A 19,692-nucleotide genomic window follows, 5' to 3' on the forward strand; every position below is an offset into this window, starting at 1 on the left:
GTTATGTATGACATGCAAGCCTGTTGAATTTATAATAGAAATGTAAACCAGTGAGCAGATAGTAAGCTCCATGAGAGCAGACTCACCATTATACTCACAGCACAACAGTGCATGGCATGGAGGGAGACTCACTCACCACTATTAAATGGACAAACTTCTCTAAAAATGAGTTTTTTATTATTATGAGAAAGATCTTGAGCACTCTTTAATGTCTCTTGTTCATCCATTCATTCAATTATTCCAGAAACACATGTTCAAATCTCACTATGGACTGTTATAAGTTCTGAGCAACACATAGTTGAATAAAAATACAAAATCTTTGCTCTTAAGAAGTTTACTTTCCTTCTCCTCATCATCCCTGTGACTGTCACCGTTTTCAATCTTACCTAAACATGCTGATATAATTGCAGACTCACTGTAGCACAACGCTTAAGAACACAGGTCTGGGAGTCAGATAAGTCAAGTTCAAAATGTCCACTTACTAGCTGTGCAAACTTGTGCAAGTTAATTGACCTCTCTAAGCCTCGGTTCCTCATCTAAAAGAAGATGATAATAGTACATATGTCCAGAGTTGTGAAAAATTAATAATTAAATGAGAAGCATTAACACAGTATTTAGCCCAGAGTAAGACATAAGGGTTCAATATACGTTGGTTTTATCATCACAATAATCATCATTATCATCATCATCAGCATCATCACCACCATCCCCAAGTCCACTTACCTGTCTATTGTCATTCTTCTTTAAAATCATTGCCATGTTATTCATTTATTTAGAGCAATTTAAAGGAGGAAAGTGAACAGGAAATACAAGCTTTAGAATCATAGGAAAAAGCAAGGAGATAACAAGAAAGCTTTTCTAAGTTCAGGTTTTAATACCTACTTCACTCCCCAAATGCTGTTTCACCATCCCTGGAGGAACAGACAAGTCTGCATCTACAACCTTGGCATTAATACTCCATTTCACTTTTCATAGGCATATTTAAAATGAAGCCATCAGTGTTCTTGTGAAGTAACGTGGTGCTAAAAATTGCCTGCATTGTATTGACGTAGACGTGGTACAGACATAAGAATAGGAGCTATGAAAGCTGAATTAGAACCCAAGGTTTGCCTTTTGAGTTATTTGGGCCTTGTATCTAGTTGCAACTATTACCAAAATTCTTTTTAAATACTGATTTTCTTCAAGGTTCAAACACTGTCTAGTTGACAAATAGAACAAGCCAATGAAATGAAGTCAAGGAATAGGCAAAAAACCTCCATTTGCTCGAATTGAGTGACTCTGCAAAGGACACAGAAAAGGCACAGCCAAAATTTTTTCCGGTTGGCTACACCTCTGCTTCCTAGACACAATGTATTCTTTCCAAACCATCATAATCATAACTGTACAGTGGGATGAATATAGAGTAGCATCTTATGATTCATTCCTGAATGATTACTAAAAACAATCATGATTTCACATACATTTCACGAAATGTCAAAATTTTTAAGAATTTTAACTTTTCAGTTCCTTTGAGAGCTCATCTAAAGCTGCACTATCAATTCAACTTTATATACTTGCGTTACTTCTATGTTGTTAGTGTGTATTCATAAGCGGCATTATATGTTTGGACAGAGAGAACCTCAGAATAGTATCATGTTATCATAGACAGAACTGGGCCTTGGGTAATATTCCTGATTGCTATTCCTATTGACTATTTTCCCAAATTTTTGAGGGAGTGTAGTGTGGTACTTGAGCCCACAGACCTTCATCCTTTACTTAAGTGACATTTTAGCACATCACTTAATTTCTAAAAGCCTCCGTTTCCTCCTGATTCAAAGGAAATAACTGTACCTACTTCATAGTTTTGTTGTATTGAGTGAACAGATGAATTTCTCATGTTTAGCTTGGTGAACTGCAAGTGCTCAATTTTCTCATCTCTAGAATGAGAGCATTAGATTATTAATCTTAAGATCTTTTCTAGCACTAACATTTTATGAGCTATTTCATTCCTCTTAGCATCTCCCTCTTCTCATGAATGAGGGCTCTGTGTTGGCTCCAAGCGTTTTAATTGGCTTTCAGGTTTTTCTTCAAGGGACTTCAAATATTTATTATTTGGTAATTAAAGAATAACTAGGTTTTAGGTTTCTTTTCACCCTCCTCCCTAAACCAGGTGTGGGAAATAATAGGCAGTTGTTTAACTTAATTGGAAGACAATTTCTCAGCATTATATTTCTCTTTCTTTGGCTATCAGTTGAACTGGGCCTACCAAGAAGCTATCTACAGTAAGTTTTCCTGAGAATTTAGCATTTATTCAACCTCTATTTTCCGGTGAAATAAAGTTATGCATGTCCTTAAAAAGAAACTTGAGAGTAAATATTCAAAGCATCTCTGGATTGCCAATAGTCTGACTATGCATAAAAATGTTGCACTGCTGATTCTGAAATGTTTAGCTTCTACCTTGCTCATTAATTCATAAAAGAGAATGTGCCTTTTCCAATATAGAGCCAGCTTGAGAAATTTCACTAGAAAGTTGGATACCACAAGGATCTTCCAACTGAAAAGTGCTTTGGAAATGCATTTATGTTTATTTTTGACTTTCCAATGAAGCAGGAATAAAAAAATAACAAGGCACTAGGTATTATGTAAATAGGTCCCTTAGCTAGAATGATTGGAGGAAAAAGTGAGCTTGAATAATATTAAAGCCAAATTATCCTTGAAATCTATGTCACCAGGAAAAATGCTGTAGTTCAAAAGTAACCAAATCATCAACAGAATTTGCAAAACTATATAAATATATGAATTTATGTTATAGAAGATGATAATTTAAAATGAGTTTCGCTCTAAGTTTCCAAACACATCCTGTATGTCAGAGAAAATAGCTAGAATTAGTACAAGGAGCCTTACAAATACTTTAAGTCTCAAGTGTCCAGCCTAAGGCTGAGAAGTGCAGTGTGGGCTGAATTTATTACTAGACATGTCTTTTCTATATAGGCATTGGCAGAGCAGGTTTACATGCCTCCCTATCTTTGTTTATATTTAGCCCACAGGGGAGGAGATAAACGTCATTGATTAATCACATATAAAAAAAATAGAGGTGCTCTTGTTATGTTCCCACTTCAGTAAATGGAGATGAGAGAAGGAACGAAGAGACCTCCTGAGACCTATGGTGATTTTAACTGAGAGTCACCAGCTGAACAAAAGTGAGAGCTTAATGTGTAAGCAATTGCACAAAATTTCAAAGCAACTCAAAAGCAATCACCAAGAGGTTAACTTTAAATTTGGAAGTCAAGTTCATTGAAACTATAAAACAGTCACTCTTAGCCAGGAGAAATTTTGCCCCCAGAGGTACTTTTGGTAGCCAGGACTGGCAGGGATGAGGGTGGGGGTGGGATGGGGAGGGCTGCTACTGGCATCTTGTGGGTAGAGACCAAAGATGCTGCTAAACCGCTGAAAATGCACAGAAAGACCCCCACATTAAATAATTATCCAGCTCAAAATATTGAAAGTGCCACTGTTGTAAAACCCTGCTATGGCACCATGTGGTGTGGACATGGTGGGATGGTTATGGTGGTATTTGTGAAGAAAGAACTGTATTTACTACCTACACACTGTAACTTTCTTTGGATTTATTGATATGAAAAGTTCAAAAAAAATGAGAAAGGTCACTCAAAATCAACTAGTAGACAGTTACGATCATATGTCCCAGAGAGGATTTTTATTGGTAAGAGCCTAAGAATCAATTATGATCATGTGTTGCTTAAAGATGGGGATACACTCTGAGAAATGCGTCGTAAGGCGATTTTGTCATTGTGCAAACATCATAGAGTGTACTTACACAAATCTAGATGGTATAGCCTACTACACACCTAGGCTAGATAATATTAATCTTATGGGACCACCGTCATATATGTGGTCCATCATTGACCAAAACGTTACGAGGTGCATGACTGTACTTAAATTATAATTGCTAAACATTACTATAGAGTTTCTAAAATTGTTGCTGTGGGTTAATTGTCTACTACCTCTGCATGCCCCTTTTCCCCAAACACGCACTTGCTAATGTCAGAGTAAAGATATTTGTTTGGGATATTTTCTTCCTTAAACTTCTTTTTCGCATGCCCCACAAACCTTTGTGAATCTTTTGATTTTTCTTTTTTAAATTGCACTAAAAGAAATGCTTATTTTTATGTTTCTGTTACTCAAAATTTACTGTGTCTTTTCTCTGTTTTGTTCCCTAATGTATGTCTTTTAATTTCTAATACCTTAGTGAAACTAGCTAAAATTCCTATAAATATTTCATTCTCAAGAAGGTAAAAGGTCTATTAGGTAGTTTGTGTGAAAAAGAAGTTGCTTTGGTGGTTGCTAAGAGAAATCTAGAAAGAATTCATAATAAATGAATGTAGGAAGACTTGCGTTTATTCTTTTAAAATAAAAGTAAACATAGAGTGTAAAGTAGCGTGGAAACGAGTGTTAGATGGAAAGGATTTGAGGTGAGCTGGGTTAACACTTCCTAACAGAAGAGAGACATAAGATGAACGAGAGTTGTAGTGTAATTAACATTGAGTATATTTCTCATTCTCCTTCCTCCCACCAACTTAAAGTGAGAAGACTGAGAAAACAAATAACTAAGGCTCAGAAACCATGAGGTGACCCAACACAAGAGTAGTGGAAAAACTGAAAGAATCCAACCAGACGCCCAACCCAGTCTGAGACTCATTTAACCCCTTGTGAATTTTGAGGCAAAATTAATATTAAGGGTAAATTACAAAATGTTCCAGTTGAGTTTATGTTATATATACACAATGGAATACTACTTAGCCATAAGAAACGATGAAATCCAGCCATTTGTGACAACATGGATGGACATTGAGGGTATTATGCAAAGTGAAATAAGTCAGAGGGAGAAGGTCAAATACCCTATGATTTCCTTCATTAAGTAGTAGATAATAACAACAATAAACAAACACATAGAGACAGAGATTGGATTGGCGGTTACCAGAGGGGAAGTGGGGAGGGAGGAGGGCGAAAGGGATAACTCGGCACATGTGTGTGGTGATGGGTACTAATTAGTATTTGGGTGGTGAGCATGATGTAATCTATGCAGAAATAGAAGTATAATGATGTACACCTGAAATTTATACAATGTTATAAACCAATGTTACTGCAATAAACAAAAAATTAAAAAAAACAAAGACTTACTGGAAGAATTAAGGGTTGGTTATAAAGAAAACTTGTAGTAAAAGTTTCTTTTTAAGCTATTTACATTAACTTGAAAGGTGATGCTTTCCTCCAAGCATTTTTTTGTCCCAGGAAAGCTTGCGGAAAAGAGGGCCTAAAATGAAGAAGAGGAGGATTCACTTTTATTGCATGGCCAAATATGTTCTCGGCAGGCACTACATATTTTTCCCAGTTATTTAACCAGTGTCTTTCAGCTCCAGACCCATTCTGTGTTTTGGTATGCTGGAGACAGGACCACTCAGGAAGAGTTCCAGGATGGGGAAGAAGGAATCTGATTCTTCCTGTTTTCTCGCTCTTCCGGCAGCATGGCTTCAGCGACAATTTGTTCCAGTTTCCTTTTCTTTTCCTGCGCCTCCAAAATCACGTTATTGTGCCTCATCAGAGGCACCAGCAAGACCTGGGCAGTGCTCCCCTCAGAGGGCTGAGTCCCACTGTGTGTGGTGCCTCCTCTATACTTCTAGATTCTGATAATCCACCCTTCTCTCTGATCCCCTGGCCCCAGAGGCGGCAGCCGTATGCTGCGGTTAGTGTTTCTGTGTTATTTCTGTCTCCTTTTCATTTTCCCAGTTCTCTAACACCATTTAAAACAATTCCTTACATTAAATTCTCTCTGTTAAAATGACTGATGTGTTTCTGTTTCTCTGACTAGCTTTTGACTGACACCAACCACTCTTTACATAAATTGTATCCATTTTATAAATGAGTTAACTAAAGCTCAAATGAGTTCGGTAACTTGCCCAATGTTTCTTAGCTAGCAGGAGGCACAGCTAGAATGTGAACTCAGACCCACAAGCCCCAATCTTTGCTAATATTCCAGGATATAGGAAGAAAACCATGAGAGATGTATGTTGCCAAATTTTAAAAATTTCAAAGAATAATTTAAGAATAAAGAATTTTAGAGACTAATTTAAGAATTTTAGAAAATAATTTGAAAATAAAGGTATAAGGATTCTGACTAATCAACTCTCTTTCTGTCTATATATGTGTGTGTATTCCTTTTTTTTTTTTTTTGGTTCCCTTCCAAATCTTCCCTACTACGACAGAAAAAGGATTATTTTTTTTAAAAGGCATGAATCCATAAGGAGAAAAGATAATAACACAATGGAAATACAAAGAAAATTGTGGAAAGTAGAAAGAGGTGAACAAGTGTGAACAGATTAAGCAGAAAAGGAAAAAAAATAAACCTAAGTCTGCAGTGGGGAAGCCTTAAGACTGACTAATTCATGCCTCAGAACACCGGAAAAGTTCAGAAATTGGAGACATCGGGTTTCTATGAAAGTGATTCTGAAACAGCAGGATTTGTTGAAATTCTTATAAGTAGCACTTTGATCTCCAGAGTCCCTTCCCCACAACTAACAGCCCAGTAGTTCCATCTCTCTACAACCCAATAGAAAGATTATGACTTACAAGGGCAGTCAGGGTTTGGTAAGGCTGCTATCACTGTGGGCCTGAAGGAGAGAGAGTGGTTTGGATGGAAATATGATGGAAAATTGAAACCTCCATGGGTAGGAGTGAGTGATGGGGAGGGACTTCAGGGGGGATAGCAAAGAGTTGATGGAGCAAGATTTTGGGAGGGATGAGATTCAGAGAAAAGGGACTGGCTGGTCTTCTGTAGGGGAGATTTCTTTTCATATGCAAAGAAAGCAAAGATTGACGAAGGTGTTTCCAAAGATACTTTGGGAGATATTATTCCTGAGAACTTACATATTCTCTGTATGAGAAGACAAGGACGAGACAAAAGGTTTGGGAGGAGCAACATAAGTTTGATTCAGCTCTATTGGGAATCAAAATAGGAACACCCTTCCTCTTTCTCATTTTTCTACCATATGTTACTGTTATCTTGAACAAGGAATGATACCTTAAATTCACGTAATACAGGTCACAAACTTGTGGTCCATGTGTCAAATTTAACCTGAAATTATGTGATTTTTTATTTAATTGGTTGCCAACATTTTGAAGTCCAGCAACTTTATTATTTAAAAGAAATAATCCCATCTGAGGGCTTCTTCTTGAAAGTCCGGATGATACCACAATACTGGATATACATTACTGAGTGTAGCTGAGTGGTGGGAACTTTCTTTAGATGGAGTAGGTATTCTATAGCCCCTGTCACTAATTTATGTTACCTCCCTGACCTGGCAGTCATTTGAGTTTGACATTCCTGATAAAGTACCTGTCTCTTGAGTATCGCCAAGTCGTCTCTGTGAAACTGAGGTGTAGTTATTATCTATATTTTTCAGAAAGGAGCATAAGGCATCAGAGGAATCCCATGCCATTACTCTTACCCATGGATTGAGAGCATCAGATGAAGTGAAGTGCCATTTTAAAAGTGACTTCTGATTGGATGAATCCCTCTAGTAAGTGCTACTATACCTTTCAGGACATCCAAATCCATAAACTCGTCTGACAAAGTAAAACCACTGTCACTGAGGAGTCTCCTCTGGTATCTGTTAAAGATCAAGCCACTCTGAGATAACTGGTCTGTCAGGATTTGTTTATATACAGTAATTTATCAAATTCAACCTTCTGATATATGGCAAATATGACAAATCAATATGGTTTGAATTTGCAGAGATTGACCATGAAATACAAATCAAAGCAGGTGCCTTACTTCTTTTATTTGTATAATAGTTATTACAGGATTTTCAGTTGATGCTCATTCTGTTTTCAAGAAATAGTTCGTATATGTGACTCACTAATAATTTGCAATTCATTTCCATCTAACTGTCCGATAAATATCAGTATTCTGAGAATCATTGGCTACGTATGCTCTATCATCAAAATAAGAGTCAATTAGGAAAAACTCTAGCCGTATTCTTGCAACTGTGTAGAAAATCACTTCACTCAAATATGATTCAGAGCTAACTGTTAATTTAGGACTAAGGTATGACTATTAAAGAGACTGCACCAGGATAACAACTCTTTTCCAAGAAATGGCCTCCAGTAAATTAGAAGAAATTTTTCCTAACTTGTAGCTATCTTGGTCTCCTTCATGCAATGAATTTCTGGAGTACTGGCCTCAATTTTGGGGGGGCATTTTCTTTTCTAATGAAATTTCTTCAGTCCTAGGAGGAAGCTCGTAGGGTTTGGTTTGCTTGTGTAGTTTCTCTTCTCTTCTCTTCATAATTTCTCTGAAGTGATTTTTTTCCTCTAACTCTTTATCTTCACGTTCTTTGGCCTCACATATTGCGTCTTCTTTCTCTTGGATCTTCAGCTCTTCCTGCCACTGTTAGAGACAGAAAGTGTCATTTATGTATGATTTTCCATGAAAAAGTATATCAATTTGGCTTCTCAAAATACAGATTCTTATATTCAATTATCCTGTCAGTTTTTCTCACAGATATTCTTCAGGAATTTATACTCTATTATGCCAGAAAAATATATAAGCCATCTATTAGAAAACATGTGAGTCTCACAGAAAAACAGAGTTCTCTCTTAATATTTTTAATAATAATAAACCATTCAAAAGAAGAAATAATGGGATTTACATTTCTATATACCAAAGAAATTTAATTTCTTCATCAATATTGGTATTTACATGATAGCATGGAATCATAAAAGTAAAGCCAAAGTAAAACAAAAAGAAAAAAATTAAAGAGAAAGGCAAAAATTGTGATACTATTACATAGGAGGCTGACAATGAAACTGATGGGCAAACAAACGCTGATTTTACAGCAGACCGGTAAAAAATACTTCTAAGAGATTCATCTTAGTTGAGCAGTTAATTCATGACAGTAACAGCATTATCTGGAGGCAAGAGTCCCAGGAATAAGTAGTTGAAAGTAATGATGGAAAATCAACTGAACATCATTAAGAGGACCTTTTTTCCCCCTTCTAATGTCTTTATGAAAGAAATGGTAAAAGGAGGTGGTAATCCCTCTTCAAGCTAGGTAAAAATTCAGAGCAGAATGACCCTTATCATGAAATGTTGGAAATTTCTAAAGATATTATCTGCATTGCTTGTTTTGTCACCCTCAGGCCATGCATACTCACAAATGACCAGACTATGCTTGACAACCTATCAATTAACTTATAAATTACTATATACCATTGCTGTGAATTATGACTGTTGTCATCTGGGATATACAGATATTAATAAGCAGAATTAAACCTCAGAATGCACCACACGTCACTCAGCCTTACAAAGGCAATAACATTTTTTAAAATGTCAACATACTCGGAGTAAATATTAAACAAAAGAAATAATAAAATCACATCCACTTTTTTATTCCCTGTTAAATTTTAAAGACATAAAAAGTACAAAAGTTATCTGTACTTATCTTGAGACTGGTTCTACACCTAGTTATTACTCATATAAGTTTCGTTTCTCAGAAACCATTTTTACATGAAATATTCAGAAAATTGAAGCAAAACGTCCAGAACATTGAGGCATAAGCTGAAATACATGCTTTGGTTTAGTCTACAAGTTCCATATGTGACATACACTCTTTTCTCATATAATAAACTAAATAATAATATTAATTGTTTGACAAAACTACCAATTTTATGTGATAGCATAAAAGTAGTAGTGGGTGTAGTAATGACAGTATCTATAAACAAAGACAACTAGTCTACCTTATGTAAGAAATTTCAATGTACTTTATGACTTTGATCTTTACATTGTGAAAATTCAATAGAGGATTAATTCTTAAGAACTCTCAGGGCCAGCCCTGTGGCCTAGCGGTTAAGTTCCTGTGCTCTGCTTCGGCAGCCCAGGGTTCACTGGTTCAGATCCTGGGCGCGGACCTACTCACACCCATCAAGCCACGCTGAGGCAGCGTCCCACATATAGCAACTAGAAGGATGTACAACTATGACATGAAACTATTTACTGGGGCTTTAGGGAGAAAAAGAAAGGAAAAAAGGAGGAAGATTGGCAACAGATGTTAGCTCAGGGTCAATCTTCCTCAAAAAAAAAAGAAAAATCCACTCTCACAAAACAATTAAAAAAAAAAAGAACTCTCAGTAAAATAGAATTCTTTTATTTCCCAAACAGATGCATAAAAGCAGCAATGGGGTATCATTTTGCTAACGTCCAGGAGGCAGCTTTTCCTCTTTTTCCCCCTTGTTAGAAGTTGGAATTCACCATAACCTTATGATCCTTCTTTTTGTCAGTCCTGGAAAAAGTAAACATTTCTTTCTCATTTTTGTCTCTGTTGACTATGACAAATTCAATTTGGGTAAACCACTGTCTTGTCATTACTTTTATCTGCCATTATTATCATAACTGTGGCAGCTAGGGGGATACAGACATCCTTGAAGTTGATAGAAAATGGAAGCACTATTTACCGCTTTATTCAACCCACCCATTCAGGGATTCAATCATCATGTCATGGAATACTAGCAGTACACAAGGTACCTTAATATCTGCTGAAAAATTAGGTATCTGCCCTATTCCTTGATTATTATGGCCACTCAATAAAATTCAATTGACTTAGCAAGACGATTCAACCTGAAGCTGTGTGTTTTTATTTCTTGTCAATACTAAAGTTCCACCTTCCCAACCCCAGTTCAGGTTAGGGCTTATAAACCAAGAAATTGAGCAACCACAGAAAATTGAAAAGAAAAGTGGATTTGGAATCCAGAGATCTGGTTTTGTGCGTAAACTCAGTCATTTACCAACTTTAAAACCTTGGGCAAGTAACTGCATTTTAACCACCATTCTTCTTATTGGTAAATGTTTTACAGGGTTGTTGTGAGGATTAAATTAACTAATGTAAGAGCAAATATAATATAACTACAAAGCACTACTGCCATAGCTATCTGAAAGGAAATGGAATATATGTGAGTATTTTTAAAAATGTGATATTTGGAGAAACTTCCACGAACTTTGCCAAATCAATACTTTAAATTACTAACTATTTGATTAGGCTAGCCACATATCAAACAATTTGGATCCTATCAATTCTGAAACATATTTTCAGAGAGGATTTCTTTCCCCTTCTATAGCTGCACTATAAACAGAATCACGGCGGTGATTACTTAGATAATACTTATACTCTTGGAAACAGGAAAAGATGATGGTTTTTAGGAGCTATTTCCTAGCCTCCTCTCTATCATTCAAAATAATGCCATCTGTCTCCTCAACTAGCCCTAAGCAGATGTGTTTAATCCAAAAATGATTAAAGTCTTATTAATCTTTCAAGAGTAAAGAATCATCACCAAAAATCAAGTCAAAACATTGATTTTTGCTCTGTTATTAAAACTACACTACATATATGTGTATATAGACATCGGCAATTTGCTATCTGTTGTAATCTATTCTAGATCATTTAGTTGAAGTGAATAGTAAAATATAGATGCTGCAATTTATAAACCATTATGAATTTTTGATAATCCCCTGTATATATGATATATTGGCTTTGCAAAAACTTTATTAGTGAATAAAAGAAAATACTACAGCTCCCATTTTGTGATTTCAGGATATCATTCCATTTCCAAACCCGATTGTATCTATTGCTAGATTAGCTTAAATATTAGCTATGTGACAAATAACTATTCAATGGAATCAGTAAATGAAATAATCCCTTATTCTTTCTCAAAAGATCACTAAATAAATGGAACGTGAAAAAATTAATCGTGGAAATATAAACACAATGTGATAGATAATACTGAACAACTGGTGATAAAATGAATTTAAACACATTCTATATGCTATTGAATCCATATTATAGTCAAAGAAAAAAAACAAGTACTTTCTCTCCTACTCCAACTCTACTCCTAAAAGGAAGCAGTCATAAAATGATTTGGTAAGAAATCATCGATTAAATATAGCTCAATGGATTAAAGTATCTTAAGTGAATGGCCTCATATTGCCACTGCTTGTTTAATTCACACCAAGAACAAAGTGATTAAGTCTTCCTAATATTTCAAGGGTAAAGAATGATCACCGAAAATTGAGTCAAAAGATTTTTGTTCCATTAGTGAAGCTACATTATAGAAAAACATCAGCGTTTGGTGTTCAATATTAGACTCTTGTCACAAGAAATCAGTACTAATTCAGGCAATAGGATAAGGCTAGTATTTTACAAATGACAGAAAGCCAAATTTTCTGTAACTCAATGAAGGCACTGAGGTGTATAGATAGCACAGTGAGATGTATTTAAATTTGGTAATGCCCAATCATGGCTTTGCTTTTAAATTCCACATGTTAACATTTCAGTCTCAGAACTACACTTTCTAATTCAAAGTGCCTTTAAAGAACAAAGCTTTTCCTGCTAGTTTGAGAAAGTCAATCTTACGTGATGGGTAATGATTCTTGCCAACTCTTCATCTGCCCTGGTGAAGAAATCCGGATAAGGAAACAAGGGATGTTCTGATACAGAAGGACGTTCCCTTCAACAGAGCACAAGAACAGATCCAATATTAGTGCAGATATCCCTCCTCCCAGGAATATAGAGATTTTCAAGTCATAATTCACTCTTAAGCATTTTGATTGTACATTGTTAACATAAAGTACTTACTCTGTGTAGACTACTATATATAGCTTTTAATTTCTGTAAGTTTTGGGTTACTAAAACTAATGTTTCTGAGGGTAGGGCATGACATATAGAATGAGAACTAGAAAATAAGAAAAGGGCTATCTTCTCCTAGGAGATGTAAATACTACAGCTGATCGGTAACAAACGAGACGCTAGGATAAGAAGGGCTTAAGGAAGCCTGAGGTCAACTATGCGCAATGGGGAGACGAAAGTGCCAACAGCCATACACAATCCCATGACCTTGGAAGTTCTGGTGGAAGTCTAAGCCTAAGAATTTGATCTAAGATATACTAAAAAATGCTGTGACTTCAATATTTCTCCAAGCTCTTTGTATTACTAAAGGTGGGACTGTGTCAGACGGCTTAGCAACAGCTCTGTGAAAGTGTTGGCAGTGCAAAGCTAGACCTTAAACTAGTGGAGGTTTACTGTTAAACTGTCTACATAATAATTGTATTCTTAAAGTTATTGTGAAGAAATGATTGTGAGTCCAGAAATACATAAAGCAACAAAATGGTGGTAGAGTATATAGTTTTGAAAGAGAAAATGGGTTTAAAGGAAAAGCTCTCAGGCAAGAGCCTAAGGAGAGACATAGATGATGGAAAATTTCCATATTCAAAGAAGCCTGATCAATTTTTAAGACTATGTCTAACAAGCATGTTTTTCAAGTTGCTGCCCACACCATTTCAGTGAGCTCTATATTGGTGACATCCTACGCTTCCCTCGTATCACCAGGGCCTCTTGCTTTATGCTGCACTAAATGCTTCTCAAATCTTTCCATTTATCTTCATCTCCACCATCATTTCCCTAGTCTAAATCATCACTTCTCACCTGGATAAGACCTCCTTTTTGGAATCCCTGCATCTACCATGCCTTACCCTTTTTATTCTTGGCTCTATAGAGTAGCCAAAATGTTTTTTCAAAATACTAAGTGGATAATGTCAAAACCCTACTTCAAACTGTTCAATAACTCCCCAGTAACTTTAGGATTAAGATCACAGTTGTTGTTAAGGACATCTGAAGTAGACTGTGCATTTGTTAAAGTGGTTTTGCATGGTTTCTCCAGACTTCTTTCTCTCCCTTCTTGGCCTGGGTCTATGCATTCCTAACACAGGGACTTTCTTGCACTTGCTGTAATGTACCCTGCTCCACTCTGCTACTGTCCATTTGCATATGCTGTCATTCCTTTCTCCGATGCCCTTCTCCTCCCCCTCTATCTCTGCTGTGGGATTGGTTAATGCCTACGTATCCTTCAGCTCTCAGTTCACGCCCACCACCACAGCTCTCAATCCACCACGGACCTCTCTTTCATCATACTTATCTCAGTTGTAGTTTTACATATATTTGTGTGCTTGTGTGAGTTTTTTGTTTTCCTAATTAGAATATGAGCTACCTGATTGTGGAGATGTTTATTTGTTTGCTTATCATTGGCTCCTTAGTGCCCAACACAGTGCCACTAGACACTCAATGAATGTTTGCATGTTTGGTGAATTGTTGAATGAATAAATGAAAGCTATGATATGCTTTAATCCCCTTTATATTCGAGGCCATCAGTAAGAGTCTACCACACAACACTCTTATGTCAGTGGAGTATTGTCTAGCACAGCAAGAGGATGGCAATCTCAGAAGACAAGTCACAGGGCAGAGCTGATAGCAGAAGTTCAAAGGAAAACAACTCAAGTCACCGGTGACTAGGAAAAATATTTGGATCTCTCTCCCAACCCATAAGATTCAGAAGTATTGTGGGGCAGAAGAGTGATGAGCTTCCCACTGCGTGTAGAATAGAGACTCTAGCTGTTATATTAAAATATTAAAGTAAAATATGATTCTAGAATGCTAGGGAACCTGGGGACATCTGGAGCTGACACTTGGATTAACCATATTCATTCAACAAAACTTAGGCACTTCTGATATTCAAAGAATTGTGTTAAATACTGTGAAAAAATAAATAAGACAGAATTTTTAAATCATTTAAATGTTAAAAGTATTCAAGCAAGTTGCCTCAGATTCCTTCTTGAATTATAAAAGTTTAAATTAAATGCATGACAACATAGAAAATCTTTAAAATTGGAAGATTAGATGAATATGCTTGTGCATCTGTGATTTCCAGTTATCTCAGTTGAATAGTTTGTACTAGAAAAGAAAAATGCATAGATAACTATAGTATAAGACAACATGAAACATAAGAGAAGTAAAGATTCAATGATATAGAAAGAAAAATATATAAAATGGTTAAAGACATGGGCTCGGTACTCAGATCTCCAAGCAAATTTTAGTTCTACCACTCAGTATTATTTAATCTTGTTCTTCAGTTTCTTCATTTTTAATATAAAGAATAATAGTACCTGCCTTGTTATGTTTTTACAATGACTAAAAAGGGATAAGACATAAAGCATGTTTGATGGAGCAAATACTAAACAAGTTTTGGCTGTATTATCCTTATTATCATCATTATCAAAAGAATTCAGAAGAGAAAGCCATAGCTTTTAGCTGGTACTAAAAGAGAAGAAAAACAAATAAGAGGAAAAGGAATGCAGGACAAAACAATTAAGGTGAGGCTTAAATGAGACGTACAATTTTGCTGTTTGGAGTTTAAATGGGAAGTAGGGAGAAACTTTTCCAGAAAGATGGTGTATTACTATCCTAGGTCTGCCATAACAAATTACCACAAATTGGTAGGCTTAAAAAAACAGAAATCCATTCTCTCACAGTTCTAGAGGCCAAAAGTCCTAAACCAAGTTATTGGCAGGGTTGGTTCCTCTGGAGGCTCTTGGGAAGAATGCATTCCTTCTGGTAGCTGTAGGAAATTCTTAGCATTCCTTGGCTTATAGACACATCACTCCCATCTTTGTCTCTGTCTTCATAAGGTCTTCTCCTTTGGCATCTCTATATGTCTTTTCCTTTTCCGTCTCTTATAAGGACATGTCTTATAAGGACACAAGGACACTATCATTGGATTTAAGGCCCACATGATCAAGACAGCCTTAGCTTTCCCCTCAGCTAGACTAAACTTTAGACAGGCTTCTTGACTCTAGGCCCCTGACCTCCCTTTACTTAGAGCGTTTATTTTAGGAAACTTGTAATTGTAAATTCTTTCTCTTCTCCCAGGCTCTTGCCAATTTTACAGCCCAGGAATGTCTTTCTCAAGGACTTGAAAGCCAGCCTTTTAAAATGTAATCATCAAGAAAGATAGTGCCCCTATCTTCTAGTCTTTCTGGGAGTGTAGGAGCCAAACTTAGATAAGCAACAACTAGCAAACACAGATGACCTAATCACATTGACCAACCTCTCCTCTAACATCCTCCAGGACTTTTCCACCAGCTCACCTCAGCGCTTAAATCCTTCTGTCTTTTATTTCAGGAGAGTTGAGTTCAATCTCTCTCCCCTGACACGTATGGGGGGGTTAGAACTTGGACATACCTTTGGAGGCCAAAATTCAACCCACTACAGATGACAAAGCAGGAACAGAGACTCAGATGAAAGAAACTAAGGACTCATTTGGGAAGAAGTACATAGACTGATGAGGATGGAACCTAAAATACACTTAAGGGAATAGTAAGTGACTATTCACTCACTCACTCATTTTTTCAACTATTTATTGCAAGAGGGACGTTATTATAAGGGGTGGGGAGAAAAAAAGTTTTCTAACTTAGACACTGTGATCTAGAAATTTGAAGTTTGTGTGGAAGGTAGACAAGTAAACGAACATCTACAATACACTGGAAACTGCTGTAAGATAGTAAAATAGGGTTCTGAAGAGTACAAAGGTGGGAGCTGGCATCGTTTAACTTAGTCTGAAAGTGCGTAAGAGAAAATTTCCTTAATGGGTTATGTATGGTTGTCCCAAAAGAGTGATTACAGATTGAGGAAAAGACACATTTAGGATATGTTCAGTTTCTTTAATATATCAAGGATGAGAAATATACAGAGATATTTACAAAACAGCTGAAAGACAAAAACAACAAAACACAAAAAACCCAAAGAGGGCTGACCTGGTGGTGTAGTGGTTAAGTTTGTGCACTCAGCTTTGGCAGCCTGGGGTTCACAGGTTTAGATCCTGGGTGCGGACCTATGTACTGCTTATCAAGCCATGCTGTGGCAGGCATCCCACATATAAAGTAGAGGAAGATGGGTATGGATGTTAGCCCAGGGTCAATCTTCCTCAGCAAAAAAGAGGAGGATTGGCAATGGATGTTAGCTCAGGGCTAATATTCCTCACGAAAAATTAAAAAAGAAGAATTTTAGAAAAAAACAAGGGGGCCAGCCCCGTGGCCTAGTGGTTAAGTGCGTGCGCTCCGCTACTGGCGGCCTGGGTTCGGATCCTGGGCGCGCACCGACGCACCGCTTCTCCGGCCATGCTGAGGCTGCATCCCACATACAGCAACTAGAAGGATGTGCAACTATGACATACAACTATCTACTGGGGCTTTAGGGAAAAAAAAAGGAGGAGGATTGGCAATAGATGTTAGCTCAGAGCCGGTCTTCCTCAGCAAAAAAACAGGATTAGCATGGATTTTAGCTCAGGGCTGATCTTCCTCACACACACACAAAAACACAAGGAATAACACAGTTCCTTATACAGAGTTATGATTTTTCAAGAACCCAAGCTCTTCTGAGGACATACATGTATGGAATAAGCATCGCATCAGGCAGGAGGTATCCCTCAGGAGCATGTGGCATGTCCATGTCTCAGGCATCTTTACTCTTGCATTTCACACTGTGACCTAAGATTCAGTGTTGAAGCACCAACTCAGCAGGTACAATATTGCTTTTATCTCACACAGACTAAAGTAAACTTTGAAATTACCCAATGAGGGGAAGATATTGTATCATTTAAACAAACCACAGAACTACATCTTTGTTAACAATTGTATGACTTGCCCCCATTATCCCACTTTTTTGTGTTTGTGTGAGGAAGATTAGCCCTGAGCTAACATTCGTTGCCAATCCTCCTCTTTTTGCCAAGGAAGATTGGCCCTGGATAACATCCGTGCCCATCGTCCTCTACTTTTTTATATGGGACACCGCCACAGCACAGCTTAACAAGCAGTGAGTCGGTCCATGCCCAGGATCCGAATCTGTGAACCCCGGGCCACTGAAGCGGAGCGTGCGAACTTAACTGCTATGCCACCGGGCCAGCCCCCGTCCTACTTTTTTTTTGAGAGAAATTGGGCACCCACAGACTCATTGGTTGGCATGGTTTTTCTCTAGTACACTTTATTTTCTTTTTTGAGGTTCATCTTGGATGTACGATCCTCAAAAAGGACACCTTTCACTGATTCCAAACTTGTTCCAATAAATTGTATTCTTTTTTTTCTTTTGGAAGCTTAAATTTTCAGTATTTGGCTACTAGAACACTCTCTTGAGTGAACCTCCTTCCTCAAAGACTTCCTCAGTTTTACTGCAGTTTCTTCTTTTTATTCTAGCTTTATTGAGATATAATTGATATATAACTTTGTGTAAGTTTAAAGTGTACAACATGATGACTTAATATAGATATATATTACAAAATGATTACCACAATAATGTTTGTTAACACCTTCATCACCTCAGATAACTACCATTTTTGGTGTGTGATGAGAACATTTAAGATTTACTCTAACTTTCAAGTATATGATAGGGTATTGTTAACTATAGTCACCATGCGTTACATTAAAGCCCCAGAACTTATTCATCTTATAATGGTAAGTTTGTATCCTTTGACCAATATCTCCTTATTTTCCCCTTCCCCCAATCCTTGGCAACAATCAGTCTACTCTTTGTTTCTGTGGGTTCAGCTTTTTTACATTTCACATATAAGTGAGATGATACAGTATTTGTCATTCTCTGTCTGACTTATTTCATTTAGTATAATGCCCTTGAGGTCCATCTATGTTGTCACAAATGGCAGGATTTAGTTCTTTCTATGGTTGAATAATATTCCATTGTATATATATACCATATTTTCTTTATCCATTCATCCATCAATGGACACTTAAGTTGCTTCCATTTCTTGGCTATTGTAAATAATGCTGTAATGAACATGGGAGTCCAGATATCTTTTTAAAGTAGTGATTTCATTTCCTTTGGCTATACACTCAGAAGTGGAATTGCTGGATTACATGGTAGTTCTCTTTTTAATTTTTTGAGGAACCTTCATACTGTTTTCCATAGTGGCTGTACCAATTTATATTCCCACCAACAGTGCACAAGGATTCACTTTTCTCCACATCCTCACCAAAACTTACCTTTTGTCCTTTTGATAATAGCCATTCTAACAAATGTGAGTTGATACCTCATTGTGGTTTTGATTTGCATTTTCCTGATGATTAGTGATGTTGAATACCTTTTCATGTACCTATTGGCCATTGTATGTCTCTGAGAAATATCTATTTAGAAATATCTATCCTTTGCCAATTTTATAATCAAATTATTTTGTTTTTTTGTTATTGAGGTGTATGAGTTCCTTATACATTTTGGATGTTAATTCTATCACATAGATGGTTTGGAAATATTTTCTCCCATTCAGTAGGCTTCCTTTTCATTTTGTTGATGGTTTCCTTTGCTGTACAGAAGCTTTTAAATTTGATGTAGTCCCACTTGTTTATTTTTGCTTTTGTTGCCTGTACTTTTGATGTCAAATCCAAAAAATCATTGCCAAGAACATCAAGGAGGTTTTTCCCTTTGTTTTCATCTAGGAGTTTTATAGTTTCAGTTCTTATGTTTAAGTCTTTAATCCAAATCAAGCTAATTTTTGTAAGTGGTGAAAGAAAGGGTCCAATTTCATTCTTTTGCATATGAATATCCAGTTTTCCCAGCACCAATTATTGAAGAGACTATCCTTTCCCCATTGAGTATTCTTGGCTCCTTTGTCAAATATTAGTTGACCATATATGCATGGGTTTATTTCTAGCCTCTGATTCTGTTCCATTGGTCTATGTGTCTGTTTTTATGCCAATACCGTACTGTTTTGATTACTATAGCTTTGTAATATAGTTTGGAATTGGGAAGTGTGACG

At 36.6% G+C, this 19,692-nt stretch overlaps 1 protein-coding gene across 2 annotated transcripts in view; it reads right to left on the minus strand.

Moving 5' to 3' along the window:
* Positions 1-7,809: 7,809 nt before the first annotated feature.
* TMEM232 (transmembrane protein 232) overlaps positions 7,810-19,692 on the minus strand; it is a 185,775-nt gene continuing 173,892 nt past the window's right edge. For both annotated transcript variants that reach the window (XM_058538321.1, XM_058538327.1), the window contains 2 exons: positions 12,459-12,552; positions 7,810-8,443 (listed from right to left, as the gene is read on the minus strand). In XM_058538321.1, coding sequence (XP_058394304.1) covers positions 8,237-8,443; positions 12,459-12,552 — 301 coding nt within the window. In that variant the 3' untranslated portion in view covers positions 7,810-8,236. The remainder of the gene's footprint in view (positions 8,444-12,458; positions 12,553-19,692) is intronic.

This window comes from Diceros bicornis, chromosome 1, assembly GCF_020826845.1.
Source record: "Diceros bicornis minor isolate mBicDic1 chromosome 1, mDicBic1.mat.cur, whole genome shotgun sequence".
In the NCBI taxonomy this organism is placed as follows: domain Eukaryota; kingdom Metazoa; phylum Chordata; class Mammalia; order Perissodactyla; family Rhinocerotidae; genus Diceros; species Diceros bicornis.